Consider the following 19,083-nt stretch of genomic DNA (forward strand, 5'->3'; position numbering starts at 1 on the left):
TTACCTCGAGTTATACGCTCATTCTTCCGTCAAAACTTACAACACACTTAGCTTTGAACTCTGGGTAATGGAAATGCTTTAGGTTGGTCTCATCATTTTATTTTGTCTTCCGCGGGCCCCAAGTGTATTTGTTCTCTTCATCGAAGTCTCTTAGATTGTAATATCCTAAAAGGCAGGAACCCTCTGCAAAAACCTCAGAGAGGGAGGAGGAAAGCAAAGGGCAAGATCCAGAATATTCTATCCCTTTGACTTAAGGACACTAACTAGGGTGCTGAGGGAGCATCAGGCAAGATGGGGACAAGTCCCATACCACAGGTTCACTTCAGAACAAGTTCCCTAGAGCCCGAGGAGAAAAGGCAAAGGAGCAGTTTCTTTTATGGCTCTGATCTGGGAAACCTTAAGAAGTGTGTTACTTATCCATATAAATACTGAGCTCTGTCAGAGGAAGAGTGTGATTCTATAGTGATGCAAACTTACCATCTGCCGTTTGTTTTCAACGAGGTTTGATCCGATGATTCCAAGGAATGATCCAAAGCCGAGCTGCAAAACAACATGGCAAACATAGCATGTGGGAAGGTGATCAGCCTGACTATGCAATCATTCCAGCTCCTGGATACGATTCAGGACAATCCCCAATCCTGGGGATACAGATGCTAAAGCCACATGCAGTTGTTACACAGGTATGACCTGTTCAATAAAAGTATTTCTCCCACCATTTGTCAATTTTTCCTTGCGGAAATGAGTCAGACTTAAAAAGAAACTCATATGCCCAAAAACTAAAAGTAAAGGTCAACCAGAGCTTTGCAGAGCCTGCCTATTTCAATGTCAATATCCATTACCTAGCGCATGACTGGTGAGTCAGTAAGAGGCATATAACGGTGAAAAGCACGCATTATATTCTGATCTTTATCTTTTTTTGTTTTTTTTTGAAAGGAGACCATCTACTCTCTGGTACGTGGATTACAAAGTAAAAATTTGAAATAGCAATTTCTGATGCATCTGGCACACTAATCAAACCCAGGAAGTACTTTAGAAATCAGCAAGCACCTTAACCTAGACTTAAAAAAAAAAACCCTATTTTTTGAAAGCCTGTATTTGTGGCTGACCCACTGCAATTTACGTTAGCACTTGTTCACCTCTTCTTCCATCTCTGCTTCATTTATGGACAGAAAGCATTCATTAGAGGGTGAAGAGAAATGGCCGTGTAAAACCCTGAAAAAACAATCTCCCTGTCTAAGTGGCTGGGATGATGGCTCGATGTAGCAGGTCCCATTTTCCTCTCACTTCTGCCATTAGTGGACTGAGTGGGCCAGGCTCGTCTGAACACGATCAGTAGCCAACGGCTGTTGGTGGGGGTAAAAATGCAAGAAGTAAAAAGTGGTGAACCCGGACCAATAAATCTTAACACAAGCTCGCTGATGTAGTTACATGTCTCTTTGGCCTCACTAATGGGCCAGGTTTCCATCTGCAGCCTTACCTTGGCTAACAGGGGCATCTATTTCCATCTGAGGCCCCCAAGCCTTCCAGCTGAACTTGGAAATCTAATGGACCCGAGGGCCTGGCAGGAATGTGGTAGGGCAGTGGAGGGGCACTGGGTGGTTGGCTCAGAAACCCAAGAAGGAAAGGGAATGGAAGGGAAGGAATGAATGCAAATTTGCAAGGACTCATTCTGCAGGGCCACTCGGCCAGCCACTCCTCTTGAGAAAATAGAAGCTGAAGTGCACAAGGAAGGGTATGTCCCTTGCCCTCCAGGACTCTACTGAGAACATCCTCACTCAGCAGTTAAACTATGCCCATCTCCCGTCTGCTCGTATTTTAAATGTAATTGAAATGTGTTGTCATAGAGTGTACTGATTAAAACCTGGTTCTCTCACTAGCCTGGCTTTTTACCCCAGCTTACTTCCACCTCTGTCTATGGAAGAGCTCTTGAACAGACTGATTGGCCTCTCTAAACCTCAGTTTCCTGATTTGGGAAATGGGGAATCTAGCAGCAGCTATCTCATAGGGCTTTTGCAAGCATAAACCAGGATGGTACATCCAAAGGACTTAGCACAGTGCCTGGCACACAGTAAGTACTCAGTAAATATTACCGTTCTGGGGGTTATTACTATTTTTGAAGACATTTCACTTTTGAGCAGTTCTAACCTAATTTGAGCTGGAAAATTCTATCATTGTTTGCTTGAGTTCATAAGAGGCCTTCATGTTTTCTCTTAGCTTTGCCTCCAATATATTCCAAAGCTTTTATTATTCAGGAAGAATTCTACTTATAGTCTGTGTTTATGGCACCCTAGTACCCTGGACCACTTGGGGAGATGGAGAGAAAGTCGGAGGCAGCTTCTGACACGAAACAGAAGTCCTTTGACTGAGCAGTGTATCAGTTTCCACAGATATTCACTTGATGTCTCCTGAACCCCCAAAGCAGTCTTGGCCTTCAGACCAGAAGCGAAGACTTTGGTTATTCCTAGCAGTCTCAAATGACTCCCTGATGGTAGTGGCCAGAAGAGGTGGGCTGAAGCCTCATGGAATTGACTGGAAAGACAAGGCACTCGGGACTAGAAGTCCCAGGTTAGCCAGTTACTTCATCCAGTTCCCTCCCTTTCTTTCTATCCCATTCTAATCCAGTCTGATTCATTTGGCTTTCTAATAGTCACTAAGTACTTGTGTCAGATAATAAGATTTGGCCCCTGCCCTCTAGGAGTTTATAGTTCAGTGAAGGAGAGACAAGACTGTGGGTTAAGGACCATAGGCAAGGAAGAAACACAGTGCTATCGGAGAAGAGAATCATTCATTTTGTATTACATCTCTGGCCCCACTACCTGTAAACTGTGTGACCTTGGGCTAGTCCCTCAACCACTCTGTGCTTGTGATTCCCCACCTATAAAATGGGAATCACAATGGTAACTACCACACAGGGCTGCCGTGAGCATGAAATGAGATAAAGTATGCAATGTGACTTCTACTGCGTATTTACCGCCCCCAAAATGAAAACATGAATTCAAAAAGATATCTGCATCCCTATGTTTATTGCAGCATTATTTATAATAGCCCAGGTATGGAGGCAATCTAGGTGTCCGCTGACTGACAACAGTAAGGAAGATGTGGTATATATATGCGATGGAATATTACTCCGTCAGAAAAGGATGAGCTCTTGCCATTTGTGACAGCGTGGATGCACCTAGAGGGTATGAGGCTGGGTCAGATAATTCAGGCTGAGAAAGACAAATACTGTATGGTCTCACTCATATGTAAAATCTGGAAAACAATACAAATGAATAAACAAACAAAAAGAAGGATCAGACCTATAAACACAGAGAACTGACGGTTGTGTCAGGGGGGCAGTAGCGGATAGCAAAATGGGTGAAGGGGAGTGGGGGATAGAGTCTTCCAATAATGGAATGAATAAATCATGGGAATAAAATGCACAGCATAGGGAATACAGACAATGGTACTGTAATAGTGTTGTATGGTGACGGATGGTAGCTACACTTGTGGTGGGAAGAGCATAATGTATAGAGGCTGAGTCACTGTGTTGTACACCTGAAGCTAATGTAGCATTGTGTGTCAACTACACTCAGATTTTTAAAAATTTAAATAGAGTATGTGGTGTGACTTGCATAAGGTAGGATGCTAAATAAATGGTAGTTCTAAGATTTCACATAGAAGGAGACATTTTAACATGGGGTCAAAGGCAGGTAGAGTTCATCAGGCAGGGAAGTAATATCTTTTTTGAGTCATGGCTGAAAGAATTCACTCACCTGGATGACAGGTTGGTGAACTCACTAGTGTTGCTGAAACCACCGTACATTTGAAAAGCATTTTAATTTAAAGAACAAGGGGGGGCACCTGGGTGGCTCAGTGGTTGAGCGTCTGACTTCAGCTCAGGTCGTGGTCCCGGGGTCCCGGGATCGAGTCCCACATCGGGCTCCCTGCAGGAGCCTGCTTCTCCCTCTGCCTGTGTCTCTGCCTCTATCTCTGTCTCTCATGAATAAATAAATAAACTTAAAAAAAGAACAAGGGGTAGTGGAAGGGGAGGTGGGCGGGGGGTTGGGGTGACTGGGTGACGGGCACTGAGAGGGGCACTTGACGAGATGAGCGCTGGGTGTTATGCTATATGTTGGCAAGTCAAAGTCCAGTAAAAAATATATATACAAAAAAAGAAAAGCATGTGCCTTCCATTTTGGTCACAGTAATACTATGGAGTTTAATGGAGCTGATACCATTCCATTTGATAGACAGGAAAGTGGTGGCCTCAAGAATTGTATGGAGTTATCCCCACTTAAAGCAAGTTAATGACAGGGACAGGACTAGTTCACAGGTCCCCTGACCAACAGCTGGTGCTCTTTCAGCCACTCTGCTGCATTTGTGGTGTGTTAATAGAATAATGACCTTCATCACTGCGCCTCCCTCTCCAGGAAAGAAATTCCTGGCAAGGATGGAGTGAGAAGTCCTATTTGAAGAAGAGCTGAGAGGTCGAAAATTTTTTAAAAAAAAGGACAGATCAACAGAATTTCCTGAAAGTGGGCAGCTGCTTCTAATCAACTGTTTACTCTCCTGAGGCCTCAGAGAGGTAAGCTCTGTGGTCATCCCTCGAGAACTGCATGGAATCATGGGAAGTGCAGACCTTTGGACCTCCATCTTGATTCCCCATTACCTGAATAAATAACCAATTTACTTTGTTTTGGCTGCCCTCCATCCGTTGAAGAAAAAGTCAAATAGTTAGAAATCCAAGTCAGATTTAAGGGCTCTTTTTGGCCTGGGCCCTGTAACTTCTGCCGATTCCCATTCACTGCTGCAGACGCCCAGCTGACGGTCAGATGGATTCGTCATTCAATACATGTTCGTTGGACATCTAGTCTGCGGCAGGCGCTGCGCTAGACCTGAGATTTGGAGGCCAGAGGTTGGGGGTGGGGTATGATACCACGACCAATGAGACTCAAGGAGCTATAATTAGGTAAACTGGTCCACAATTCGTTCCCATAATCCTGAAATCCACAAAGCTGTTTTTGTTTTTTTTTTCTTTGTACCTAACTTGGTGGCAAAACCTTGAACTGATGTGAGATTATTTTATAATCTTTATCCTCTTAGTATAAAAATTCAGTTTATTAGAGAAATATAAGGGGCTGATGATGGGGTTTTTCTCAAGACCCCACTGGGATGTTAGATAATATAAGATATGCACTGTATTATCTTTCCAAAATAGAAAAAAAAGCCTAAACTCGCAAACACATCTGATCCAAAGATTCAGATAAGGGATGGTGGACCTGCATAAACAAAGCCAAAGAATATGGCCCAACAGACGCCACAAAGGAGGATGTAAGTATTTTCCAGGAACCATGAGTAGGAGAAGTCTATGGTAGACCCCACTTGTGGAACCCCGCAGTTGAAAAACATCCCAGCCGTGTCTTTAAGTTGAGATAGAACAGAGCATTTGGATCAACAGAGAGAGAGAGAGAGCAGGGATGACATTCCAGACCAGGGTGAACAATGAAAGTCAGAGCAGCAAGGCAGGAAACCCCAAGGTGTGTTCAGGGCCAGGAACTGGCAATTTTGGCAAAAAAGGAGGAATGGGAGACCAGAACAAGGGCATCTTCAGAGATCCCCCCGAGTGACAAAGCTAAGAAGGCAACAGGGAGCCAATGAAAGTTAGAACTTTATGGCACGAGAAGTCTTATTTAGCAAACTTGGATTTGATTCTCATCCTTGAAATGTACTTCCGAAGGTAAGAACTGTATTTTATTTTATTTTTTTAGAACTTTATTTTAGAATGATCTTATATTTTAGAAAGATTTTCAACAAGGGGGAACAAAATTTCTGCCTAATTCACAATAAACCACAAAATCCTACTATCCAGAGCTCCGTCTGTTTCCTTAGCAGTCAATTCTTTAATGTAAACTTGTTGGGTTTATCAAAAGTCTTCACATGTAAAGCGGAAGCCACACTTGCCTAAAGAAAATTTCTGTGCTATTGCCTCAAATGATTCCTGTTGTCTCAGTCTCCTACCATCCCACTGTACCTCTGATATAGTTTTTCCATTAACTCACATACACACCCCCACCTCGGAGATGGGGCTGAAACTCTTTTTTTTTTTTTCCTTGAAAGAAAATCCAGGCTAGTATGGGCCTTAGCTGGAGAGAAGGTGCGAGAATGAAAGGATTTCCATGCTGATCAGGTGGCCAACCCCATCTTGTGGGTTGCTGGGGAAACACATTTAAAGGCCTCATTCTTCTGGATCTAAGGTTAAAGTGTTTACTGGGGAGGAGCAGGCTCGGTCTCCTGCCCTTTATACAACAACCGAGCCTCTTGTTTTTTAGGCCTCCTGTGCAGAAAGCTCACCAAAAACTCTTCTGTAAAAATCCCCAGCCAGGTTGTCTTTCTTTATTGGTTTTCATTTTTTAAAAATTGCACAGTTCAGCTTTTACAGATGACCACATCTTTAAAGATGCATGTGTGCTTATGTGTCTTAGAATGGTGGTACCACATTCCAGCTCGGATAGAGTAGCTTATGCTCTATTATAATGCACCTCACCATACAAGGGCATCTTGCTTGGCAAAATAAATACGCCCCAGAAAAGTTTCATGCGAGTTTGAGCTGTGCAAATATAATTATATTTTAAAATCCCTGAGATCTCAATATTTAAATGGATTGTGTATATGATAATTCTTTTTTTAATCTAATAACTCCTCCCTAATTTGTCTGTTCTGAAATTTTAAATTCTCACATACTGTTAACATATTTAACCAGCAGAGTTAATGCCCAAACAGCAGAGTTCCAAGTAGCCTGAAGTTTTTCACATTTCTATACAAGGATCATTTATATTCGGAGTGACCAATTTGCCAGTGTGGAATCTGAAAATGCCACCTATGCTCATTGTGGCTTTATCACAGAGCATATTTTATATATTGGGTTTTAGTTCTCCACGTGGTTGCTGGTTCACCTGAATTCGGTTCCCCTCGGGGTATTTATTAAAATGCAGATTCAATTTGTATTACTTTTTCAATCAAAATTAGTTCATCAAAGGGAAATTCGGGTTCCTGGGCCCTATGTGAACCTGCTGAGTCAGAATCTCTGGGGATAGGGAGTCTGGGGTCTGCATCCTCCCCCACCCCCTGCCCCGCGCTCCCCCACCAGTCATTGGTGTGCACACCAAGGTGGAGAAACCACTGGCTTAGAGCTTATATGGTACCTACCTCTCTAATAAGAAAATGATTCAATTAGTGAAAGCGCCTCATTCCCGGGGAAATCTGGATTCTCAGGCATGGGTCGTTACTCTATTTGTTACAACACAATCTGACCTCTAAGCTCAAATGGATTTTCCTCCTTTTCAATCTGCAATCTTCCCCATTTGCTTTTGATAATTAAAATGCATTTTAAAGAAACAATCTACAGGAACTCTAAGAGCACATTTTTAAAGGTTTAAGCATGGGGCACACTGTCCTTTAGGGATGGTTGTCCTCTTAACATTTCCAGATTAGCTTTTAGTGAAGCACACACACACAGACACACGCCCCCACTGCTTCAACTTCCCCGGCTGGCTGAACATCAGGTACCCGAATAACAACAATCGCGAGCCCTCCATCCTTTGTTCGTGTATTCCAACCTAGCCACCCACAGGCCCATATTCTACAGAGAGGGTTCATAGCCACGGTTCCAGAAGAGGAGTTCCTACTCTGAAATGACGTGGAAAATACCTTTTCCTCATCCATGGGGAGTCTGAATCTTGGCTTGAGCCTTTGCTTATCCGTCAGAAATATTTTACAAAATGCAGCTACCTGAAGCACGCAAAGTCATACAGACCCTATAAATTGCCTTTCCAAGCCACCAAAGTGCAATCTTACCTTCCCTTTATCTCCTCACCACCCCCACCCCCCTTGCTTGTGTTTAAAAATAAAACCCAATTCTGCTGACAACTGGTTTTCTTGCCTCACCACAGGAAGTGGACTGGGTGAGTTCTCATGTCACATGGTTAACAGAGGGCACCGCACAGTGTGTGTGGGACACCTGCTTTTGGCGGCAGGAGGGAGCCCTGCGGGCCCAAGAGCTGCGAAGGAACTTCCCCGGGGCGCTGCAGCCTTGGGCTCCTGGGAGGTGGGAGGCCCTGCAGTGCGAGCTCCAGGGCTCCCTAGGGCTATTGAGGAGGCCTGCGGTGGACCCGGTGGCCTAGGCAACCTGCGTCAGGCTTGGTCACTCACAGCGTCAGGCTTGGTCACTCACAGCGCCAGGCTTGTGAAAGGCATTCATCTTTAATCCCTTCCTGTCCCTTGACTTCTCTCTCCAACCCCACCTTTCAAAAAAAAAAAAAAAAAAAACCAAAAACACAAAAACACACCAAACCAACAACATAAATACATCTGCCCTCTTTGCTCTACTAAAAAGGAAAAAGGAAAAGAACCAAAAAAGAACTGTCCTAAACTTCCTTCCTGCTCTCTACAATTAATTACAAATTAGAACTGGGAAATCATGCAAATGATAGTGAAATATGATGAAAATGAAATATGATATGAGCCAACCTCTAGAGTTAGGCTTTGGGTTCAACAGCAGTGCGTGTAGATCCAGATGAGGTTTGTGTTTGTTTTTGTTTTTCTTTTCTTTTCTTTTTTCCCAGACTTATCGAGGTATAAATGACAAATAAAATTGTGTATGTTTAAAGTACTCAACGCAACAATTTGATGTAAAATGAGGTTTTGTATGTCAAGAGTTCCGTGGTTTTCATGCACCCTGGGGATGTGAAAAGCAATCCACTGACCTCTGGAAGAAAACTTGTTTCCTATTTATTGTTTATCTAAAGTAGTAATAAAGAAATTGAGCATTACAAATATTCAGTAAACAGACTGTCACTGGTGCCCTCCCCAGGTCGTGAATGTCAGATGACAAGGTGGGCTGTCTGGATGGAAGGAAGGCGAGATCCAAGCAGCAACAGGTTGATGTTGATGGTGGGTCATTTTACGTGTGTCTGGACTGTGTTACCTAGTTTTAACTAAACTAGTCCCTATAAAATGGACAAGTGGTTAGGAAAGGCTCCTGTTGAGAAGCCACAAATTGATGATGCCCCTAATAATGTAAGCAGAAGCCAGCCACAAGAAAATGGCAGAGTTGACACTTGTCTTGGGATGAGCTTTCTGTCAGCTACATTGTGGGATCAACATTAAAAAACAATGATGCCACGTTGTATGGTGACAGATGGCAGCTACACTTGTGGTGAGCATAGCATAATGTATAGAGATGTTGAATCACTATGTTGTACACCTGGAAGTAACATAATATTGTGTGTCAACTGTACTCAAAAACGTTTTTAAAATGATGCCAATGATCATCTGATCATCTCTGATAAGTCAGGCAAAAATACTCAAAATTATCTAGTGGGCTATTTGAAATAAGGATGTATAGCCACTACCTTTTTTTTTTTTTTACTTTTTTTTAATTTTTTATTTATTTATGATAGTCACAGAGAGAGAGAGGCAGAGACACAGGCAGAGAGAGAAGCAGGCTCCATGCACCGGGAGCCTGATGTGGGATTCGATCCCGGGTCTCCAGGATCAGGCCCTAGGCCAAAGGCAGGCCCTAAACCGCTGCGCCACCCAGGGATCCCTAGCCACTACCTTTAATGTCAGACTTCAAGTGAAGTGCGAATCGTTCTTTGAAATTTTAGTGTTAGTATGAGGGTATTACAAATTATTGTTTATTTTTAATCTAATATTTGAATTTCCATTTATGTATGTTTTATGAACGTGTAGAAAACTTCTAAGTGAATAAATACACACATTTTAGAAGCAAATATTCCACATATCTTTCCCGATAGGAATGCATGACTACTTTGGAGATCAGTACTGTCCGTCACAGAGTGTTGAGCTGTGGTCAGATTTCGGGTCAGATCAGACCCCCATTATATATAGGAAAGCAGATGCCCAGAGAGAAAAGGACCTTAACTTAGGGTTAGCACTGCTAGTTAGTACTATCCCCTCAACCAGAAAATCAAGGTCCTAGAGAATGAGGTGACTTGCTCAGGATCATACTGCTAATTAGGGACAGAGCCGGGATTCTTCTGATTTTCAGAAGTTGCCCCTCTATACACACACACATAGGGAAACGCGAAAACTGAGCAAACACTAGAAACTCCCGCAGAACTAAAAACCATCAGAGTAGAACCCGAAAGATGGTAGGCAAAAAGCCATTGGGACCTACCTATGCCCATTATACTTACAATAACTCCTGGGTAATAACCTCCGACAGTCACATTCTGGGTCCTAGTGGTTGCGGCAAGGCCCACGGTGAGAATTAACACAGACACGATAAGCAAAGTCACGGTGACATAGATGGAGTTTCGTTTCCTTCGATTGAAGGCTCCTGAAAGCACACAGAGAAACTGAAGCTGCTCATTGTGGCCAGAGAAGGAATGGGCTTACAGGAGAAATTAGGAAGGTCTTCCTTTCCTACTCCAACTGGTACCTGGGGTTATCTGGGGAGTGGGATTATGGGGAAGGGATGGGGCTTCGTTTTTTTTTTTTTTGCAGTCATCAGGTGCCATGTTTACAATAAAAAAAACATATTTCTAGTTTGAAAATGAACAACAGAAGAAATCTTACCAGTTACATAAAAACGGAAAACAAATTTTTGTGCTCTCCGCATTCTATAAAAGATGTGTCATATCCACTTAGTAGAGTGTTTTTTTAGGCCAAATTATAAGGCATATGATAAATGGGAAGTGTACGTGTGGAGGTATTAAATGAAAATATTTTAAAGCCATTAAGCGACCAAGAAGGGTTTTTTCATAAGCTGGAGATAGGAAATTTCATTTTCAGTGTAAATATCACAACCAAGCCAGGTACTGGGATTTTTTTTTCATTTATTTCTGACATTTGCCACCTTATGTATAAACTTTAAAATGGTGTGTTGGCAAGATTTCTCACATAACAAATGTGTGTAATAAAGTAAGTGTTTGGAGGCCATTAGTCCACAAAGATATGTATCGAGGGAGGTAGATGGGAAAGATTATAACTTATACACATTTGGGCTTATGTGAGGGTGACATAAATATAAATGACAAGAAACCCGTTCTCCTACTCAGTGCTTATCAGACATGATAGCGCAAACCAATATTTTTTTCGGAAACAGGCTTATTAAGTCAGATAGAAAAATGGCATCTAGGCTCGCTTTTGAATTTAATTTTTTTTTAAAGGAATCAAGCACCGCTCCACACTCTGCCTGCATTTCTCTGGCGAGGGGAAGGGGCTCTCAGCAGGAAATAGCAGGGATGAGTTCCCACCTAGGAGTTCGGTAAACACAAGCAATGGGGGAGGGAGTAAGAGAGTCCAGTTCTCCAGTGAGAAGGATGAAGCAGCAGGGAGCCTTATGATGGGGTCGCCCACCCAGGCGGCTTGAGTGGCATTTATGGGCCTAAAGAGGCCACTAGAATCTGCTCCCAGGACCCCATCATTCTGGGAGGCCTCTCTGCAGCCTCCAGGCAGCAGCCGCCTTTGAAGCCGCCCAGACTGCACCACTGGGAGGGAGGGGGGGAGAGGGGACGAAGGAAGGGGGAGGGAGACGAGACAACTGGGGAGACCCGGGGGCCAGGTGTGCGGAGGGGAGGGCTGTGCCTTCCACTGTGGACGCAGAGAGCCAGGAGTGCCACCCTGGGTTCGCTCCACCACCCATCTTGTCTTGCCCAGTGCGGGCCCTGCCGAGGGCTCCCAGGGAGGTGGGAGGGGCTGGCGGTCTCCCCTGACGTCAGCCTGCAAAGTGAGGGACATGACTCATCAGGGTCATTTCTAATGCGATCCCGTTCTAAGACTATTTCACATTGAAATGTACAAGGGGCCGCAGCGGTGACAGGGACCCATGGCCTAAAGCGCCAGACCTCGCCCTGGGAGGAGAGGTAGGGAGAGTTGGGAGATGAGGCTCCTCTCCAGTGGGGCCTGAGTCCAGCCTCCTCGGGAAAGGGGCATAAAGGAACTCTAGTGACATCTGTGACATCAGGGCCCTCCGTGAGAGAGGGCTATTTGGGATGCAGATGGCAAGCAGACTGGCGGAAACACCGCGAGCAGGGCTGGGAGAGGCGGCCCAGGGTGGGGAGGGGAGAAGGGGGGCAGGATTTATTTCCTGTTCACCTGAAGGTTAGTTTATCCTTTGGTGGCATCTCCAGAGGCCCTAAATGAGTGTCTGAACCGGGGTCCCTGCGCCTATTTGATGACAGACACTTCGCAGTGAATCTTCGAGTTGGTTCCACTGAGGGGCTCTAACAGAAACCTACCATCATGATCGCCTTCCATTCCACCTGCCTTCTCCGATGTCACTCGCCCCATATAAGCCTTCCCCTGCCTCAGATTAGCAAAAGACAGTGAGGGAACATCTGGAGACACCACGGGTATCTTTGTGACACTGAAAAGTGTCTCAACGCCTCACATGGAAAACGTAGAACTTTAGAGACTAAATTGGGGGAGTGTGCATGTGGTCTTCCTCATTTTTTTCCGCTCTCACTTGCCTGCTCCTTTCCTGCCAAGTGGCTTTAAATCCTATTCACAGCTCTTGGGTCTCCTTTGCAAATATCACTCTAGCTCTTAAAAGCATAGGAGCCAGGTCAGAAAAGTGACTCAGCAAACCACATGGTGTCATTTGAAAAATCTATTTTTTCCCCCCTGCTTTAGAACCTGAACTGAAAATCCAGTCAGTTGAGAAGCCCAGGCAAAGAGCCTACACACTTACCAGGGCCTTTCCTCCAGATAGGATTTGCTTTGAAAATTCCCAAGTAAACTCTGCAATCAGTAGGTTGAATATCTACTCTGTCCCCCTCACACCTTCCCCCAAGTCACTCCCTACTTTACACTATAAGGACTATAATTGTGTAAGTTGAAATTATTTCTAGTTGCACTTGGGAAGTTGACCATCATAAGGAACCTCAGGGTGAATGCTTTTGAAAAGTGAAGAATCACGTCTCCATTTCCCTTTAGTGTCAATTCCACTTAAAAGTCTCATCTACTAAGAGCAAGACACACCTGCTCTCTGAATGCGTGGTCCAGGCTACTAAATAAAAGGTAGCTCATTTTGTCTGGGACATTTTCCTGGTGGTTGTTTCATTGCAGAAGGGAGCCCTGTTCTTATTAGGGTATAATGTGGGGCCTGCCTTAGATGTTCTCATGAACCCAGGAACATCTGATTCTGATTTTGTTCAATCAATCCATCGAAAACCTCCATCTGATACCATGAGGTACTTAAATAAAGCAGGAGGTTCTTGAAAACAGTGCCTATCGCAGTGTTTGACATCTAGAGTGCAGTCAATACTTGTTGAATAAACAAGAGGCAACATATCGGAATTGCTTCCCTTCTAAGCAAAAAGGCGTGTGCGTGCGGGGGAATTGTGTGAATAAATATAAGCTGGGTTCATAGACTGGATTTTTAAAAATAGGGCACACCTGAGGGGTCCCCAGAACTAAAATCCTTCTGTTCAACTAGTGTCACACAACCCCGATGTCTCTCAGTAGCCTGTCAACTTGGCACCCAGTATATTTCTGTTTAAACAACCACCACCACCCCTGCAACCAACAGCAGTGGGAGAGTCTGAAATCCAGTCATGGGCTTCCCTGCTCCCCTTCCGCCCCCAGCAGCTTCCCTGCAGAACTACTGCAGACCTCTCTCTCTCTCTCTCTCTCTCTCTCTCTCTCTGCAGTGCCCCACCTCCACCCCAGATTCGTGAGGACCAGGATGCTCAGCTCTAGAAGCGCCCAATTATTTGCTGTCTCCACCCTTCCAGATACAGCCTGGTTCCCCCCCCCAACTCCCTGGTCAGAGCCCCCACCTGCACTGCGGTCTTTGAATCTGAGTCCCTCCCTCCCTCGAAAACCTGCTCAAAACTCACCTCCTCCAAAAGTTTTCCTTACCAAACTTACTCTCCTCTAATTGCTCATTATCTCGTGTCCCAGAGTTCCTATATATACCTTACTCAATACACATATTAATTGTAACTGCTACGATCACCATTGTAATTGTGGGTCTGGTACACAACCCATATGATAACTCCAGTTCGGGGATTATGTATCTGACAGGAATGCAGGTGTGGGTTGCCAGGAGGTGGGATGATTGTCTCTGCTTACTGATGTTTCACCTTGTGCATGTTCTTGGTCACCCCCTTAATAATAGGGTGCAGTAATCGCTGTCAGAGGGCAGCAAGGACCAGGGCCCAGTATCCTGTCCTGTACACTATGTTGTCGATGACTGGCTAACGGGGGTGGGGGGCGGTGCTCATCTTTTCAACGGATTAGGATTTGCTTACCTGAGTGAGCTTTGCCACACAGGGAGGGTCCCAGGAAGTCCCAGCCTCACGTAGGTGGAAACAGGTGGCTGCCCACAAAAGACCCTCAAGGCTCTGCCAATCTCCCAAACATTTCCTTAAAGGTGCTGATATCCGGTGTCCTGACCCCCCTCCTTTTGCAGTTCTTTGACCAAAGACCTCCAAGGCCACTGGTGAATTACAAATGTGTTACTTGGGAGGGAAGGGGGGTCCCCCGCTGTAGTAGAGATGCCTTAGCGCCTGGGGGCGGTGTTGCCAAAAGGGAAAAGGGGGTTGCTGGGAGTTGGGATGCAGGGGCGCTGGAGTCCAATTACCATCTTCATATTGCCCAGCGCCGCTAGGACCGTCCCTCTCCAGGCAGCCAGCAAGCGTAGCGCGCAGGCACCTTGGTGCAATGTGTGTCTGTGTGTTTTAAATTTTATTGTCGGGGCTGCAGTTGTGTCTTGCCGGTGGAGGAAATCCCCTCTGAAATGCTGCCCCTTGGGGGCTGTAACACTACCCCCACCTCCACTCTCCTCCCCCGCCATGCAAGGGAAGGTGGTGTTGCCAAAGCTGAGTTAAGTGGGAGTAGCTCCTAAATAGCCTAGACGCTGATTCAGGCCTTGGTTGTGCGGGACCCGAGCCAGGGAACTCCGGGGAGACTCCCCTGTCCAAACTGTGGAAACCCAGGGTTACCACTCGACTCAGGAATTCGCTAGTGCCCTCGGTCTGCGGACTTTACAAAGCGGGATGCGTGGAGCTGGCTCGCGCGTCTATAAGGGATCTACAATTCTTTGCCTGCAGTGTGGAGTCTGGGCTGGGCAAAACCCACTCAGCTTCTTGTTGCGCAGACCTTTCTAGAAACGTAAGATTGGCCGAGGGCCCCCAGGAGCCCAAGAAAGAACTCTCTTCATCGTGTTCCCCCACCCACAGAGCCGTGTGCCTAGTAGCGACAGTTAAGGCCCTGGCCCCCTAACCTGCGCACTCCCCCGCAGGCAGGGGGCCCGGCGCGGGAGGCCGGCTTTGCGGGTGGCTGTGGCCCGCTGCGGGAACGTGCGCTGCGGGCCCTCGCGCTCTTCCCCTCCCAGCCCTCCCTGGCGCAACAGTCTGGCGTCGGGGAGCCAGGGGCTGCGCTGGCGCCACAGCTGGCCAAGGTGAGGAGTGCATTCTGTGTGCAAGTGTGCGCGTGCGTGCGTGCGTGTTTGTGTGTGTGTGTACGCGCGCGCTTGTGCTAGACAGCTGGGGAGAGTCTGGTACTGCTGGGTTCTGGATTCGGACCCAAGTCCTTGGCCTTATTTGGACCACACTCAAAAATAAAAAAGATCAAGTTCTTATACTGAATATGCAGAACCATTGAAAATACGGATCTTCCCACCATCTAGGAGATGACACTTTCAGGGGCCCCTCCGGTGAACGAATTCTGTTGAGACTCGGTCTTATGCAGGCTGATATAGGGGGTTCAACCCTCTCCCCGCCCCCTCCTCTAGAGATGTTCCCACGAATTCATTACAGAAGACCTGAGCAGATTGGATGGCAGGAATTCGGGACGGAGGAAATTTGCAGAATGTAAAGTATGTTGGCAAGACATAATTTGATTTGGTTCGAGTGTATCCGAGGCGAATTTTAAGATTAGGTGGGATCATGGTTTGACAATCCCCTCCCGCTCTCCTGGGCTCCAAATTAATTTCTCCGCCCAGTGAAATCATAGGGCTTGGGAAGGTGCCTAACAGCTGAGGGGGACTGGGTTTGTGTTCTGTTTGTAACTACCAAAAAGCAGCTTCAAGGGACAGCCAAGTTGGTGTCTAGAGGTAGCTGTGCCCCAGATGTGATGAGGAAAAGTGTTGAACCTAATCAGGCTGGTGGGTCCCCCTCCCCCTCCATTACACCCCGAGAGAGAAAGCGCGACTTCGGAAGGTGCGCGGGCTCGCGCTCGCTCTTTCTTTCTCGCGCTCTCACTCGTCGTCCCCCCCACACACACACTTTTTTTTTTTCACACTCACGCACATTCCTTGCATTTGGAACAGAATAGGAATCAAATTCAAGGAATGTGGATCCTGACGCTGCACACGGCAGGGATGGGCTGTCTTGAGTGATTCCTTAGGAATTCCCCTCCCGCCAACCCCCCTCCTTTCTACTCCCCCCGCCCATCCCCCAGGGTTGCGCAACACCCCCCCCCCATCAGCGAGGTGCAAGTCTGCCCCCCCCCCCCACTGCAGCTCTGAATTTCTGGGCAGCTTCGACAGAGTTGGGAGGGGGCGAGGACTCTGTTCTCCTAATTGTCGTTAGTCGTGAGCTCTTAGAAGTGACGGGGACTTTGCAAACAGGGAGCGTCGAATGGAAAGCGAAGGCGCAGGTTGCAGGGAAGTGTTTTGATCCCCAGACAGCTGGAATTTACCACCGGCTGCAAGTCTGTCGGCACACGCACAAGAACACGCACACGCCCGCACTCCGGGGCGCCGGTACTCCGACGCAAGCTTGGCGCTCCCGTCTCCGCGCGTCGCCCCGGCCCCCCCCCCCGGGCCGCTCCCCTGGGGCTCCGGTCGGCCACCCAGACGCTGGGGCGCGCGGACCCCCTACCTAGCCCCGCTTCCCGCTCCATGGCTCCCGGGGCGGCCGGGGCGCTCGTGGTCCAGAGGGCAGCGCACTCACCCCTAGCTGCCGCCGCCCGGAGGAAGGGCGGCTGGACTTACCCATGGAATCGGGCAGGGACATATCGCTGGACCGCTGCTGAGTCAGGGACTGATGCATGGTGAAAGCTGCCCTGTGGCCCCGGCCCCCGAAGCTGCTTCACGCGCCCCCGGCTCAGGGCGCCCCGCAGAGCATCCTACTCCGCGGCTGCCGCTCCTGTCCCTCCGAGAGCTGAGAGAGACTGCCTCTGGTTGCGAGCTGCAGCCCAAGTGTCGCCTCCCCCTCCCTTCCCCTCTTCTCCCTCCCTCCTCTTCTGCCTCCCTCTGCTCCGGGAGGCAGCAGCATTGGCGGTCCGATCAGCAGCGTGCGCTTGCGCAAGACCCCCCCTCCCTCCCCCTCGGCCCCCCCATCCTAGTTATCCACCTCCCAGCCTCCCAAGCCAGACAGGGAGCCGTTTTCGCCCCTTGGGGCCAGGGCTGCGCAGAGAAAGAGGGGGAGGCTACAGCCTGGGGCCTGTCGGCCTTCTCTGTACTTTGGAGAGAGGGTCTTGGGCAAGCATCCTGTTCTAGGATGTATAATTGGGGAGGGGGCACAGTCAGAGGTTCAGAGCTTATGAACACATACACACACACACACACAGGCACGCAAGCGCGCATGCACACACACACACACACACACACATTTGTGCAGGTTGGTCTTAGTGCTTCCAGAATGACATAATGGAGCTGGAGATGATCCAGAGAAGGGCCACTCTATAATCAAGGGGATGGGGGAGGGTAGAGGGGCTGCCATATGAAGATAGATTAAACAAACGCAGACTCTTTAGTCTAGAAAGATGAAGGCTGGGAAGGGATGTGACCAGAGTGTATAAAATTATGCAGAGATGGAGAGAGGGAACACAGCCTTATTCACCAGGTCTGAGAATTCTAGAACCAACGGCCCCCTAAGAGCTAGAAGGAGATTCAGCTAAAGCAAACATGACTCTGCATCAGCACCATCCCAGTTTGGGCTTTGGTCAAGATGCTTTTATGTCAAGGATCTTATCTTCTCATCACAGCAGCCGTGCAAGGCAGGAAGAGGAAGTATCCATAATCCCATTTTACAGATGAGGAAACTGTATCTCAGAGAAGGCACGAAAATTTCCTGTAGCCACTCAGCCAGTAAGTGACAGAGGTGGGATTTGAACCTAGATCTGTTGGACCCTCAGGTTGGTGCTCTTGCTGCCATGGCAGCTGAAAAGACATATTACTCTATATGGTGTATTGAAAACCTAAGGAATTCATTAGCCCCAAGAGGTGCAACAGGATGTAAACACAAGTAGCTTTGGAAAGAATGAAATAGCTGTGGCCGCCAGAATCTGCTGTGGATTGCTAAGGGAAGGGTAGAGGGGAAACGTCCTTGATCTTGGAGGACAGCAAAGTCCCTCCTAACTGATCCTTCCAGTACCCATTAGGATATTGGGCTGGAATCACTACCTTGTCAGCCCAGAAGGTGGTTTTGAGTCCTCAAAACAGTAGCAGAGCAGAATGAGGTGGAAGGCGAGGAAGAGGATAACAGTGGGCTGCAGTTCCCTCGGCAACCCAGCCCTGAGGGCTCCGCATCCCATGGAATTTACCTGTTTGAAGGCATCCATTCTGCCCAGTGAGAGCTCCCAGGTTCTTATTGCCAGGTCTCCTTCCAACCACATCCCCTGATGGTAGTGGCAACCCTATTTCCGTGTTTTCCCGCCGAAAAAAAAAATCAAGTATAAAATTCACCTAAGAGTCTATGGGATGAAGAAGAGAACTTGGTTCTTTCCAGCTCTGGCTTGCTCATCTACTGTGAGGCTTTGTTTCATTATCCATGAAATGGAACCAAGGGCCCTTGCCCTTTCCCATCTCCCAAAGGAAGAAAAAGATGCTTCCTGAAGGTTAAAAAGGAAGCCCTTTGTAAAGAACTTGAGCACCCCAGGGGCCTGGCTGAATGCCGTGTCAGGTATTATTAGCAGCTTTACACTATAGATGTGGTTTAGAAATCTGTGATATATGTCCTAGATAGAGACAAGATGCCCACGGGTGTAGAGGTGTGTGTCTTAAGCATGCTTGGCTCATGTGTCGATCTCCAGTAAGCTCCACAAAGGCAGGGAGCAGTCCTGTACTTATACTTTTGCCATGTTTGTCTTCAATTCTGGTTACTTATCCCCACCCCTTTCACTCTA

The 19,083-nt window shown here is 47.2% G+C and overlaps 1 protein-coding gene across 2 annotated transcripts in view; it reads right to left on the reverse strand.

Annotated features, from left to right (window-relative positions):
* Positions 1-17,416, reverse strand: part of TMEM255A (transmembrane protein 255A) — a 52,498-nt gene extending 35,082 nt beyond the window's left edge. Inside the window, exons 1-3 of one of the 2 annotated variants that reach the window (XM_026017914.2) lie at positions 16,949-17,416; positions 10,200-10,342; positions 478-540 (exon numbers count right to left, since the gene is read on the reverse strand). In XM_026017914.2, the coding sequence (XP_025873699.1) occupies positions 478-540; positions 10,200-10,342; positions 16,949-17,006 (264 nt within the window). In that variant the 5' untranslated portion in view covers positions 17,007-17,416. The remainder of the gene's footprint in view (positions 1-477; positions 541-10,199; positions 10,343-16,948) is intronic. The other variant, XM_026017915.2, reaches the window with a different exon arrangement.
* Between the last annotated feature and the right edge of the window lie 1,667 nt (positions 17,417-19,083).

Source organism: Vulpes vulpes, chromosome X (assembly GCF_048418805.1).
Source record: "Vulpes vulpes isolate BD-2025 chromosome X, VulVul3, whole genome shotgun sequence".
NCBI lineage: Eukaryota > Metazoa > Chordata > Mammalia > Carnivora > Canidae > Vulpes > Vulpes vulpes.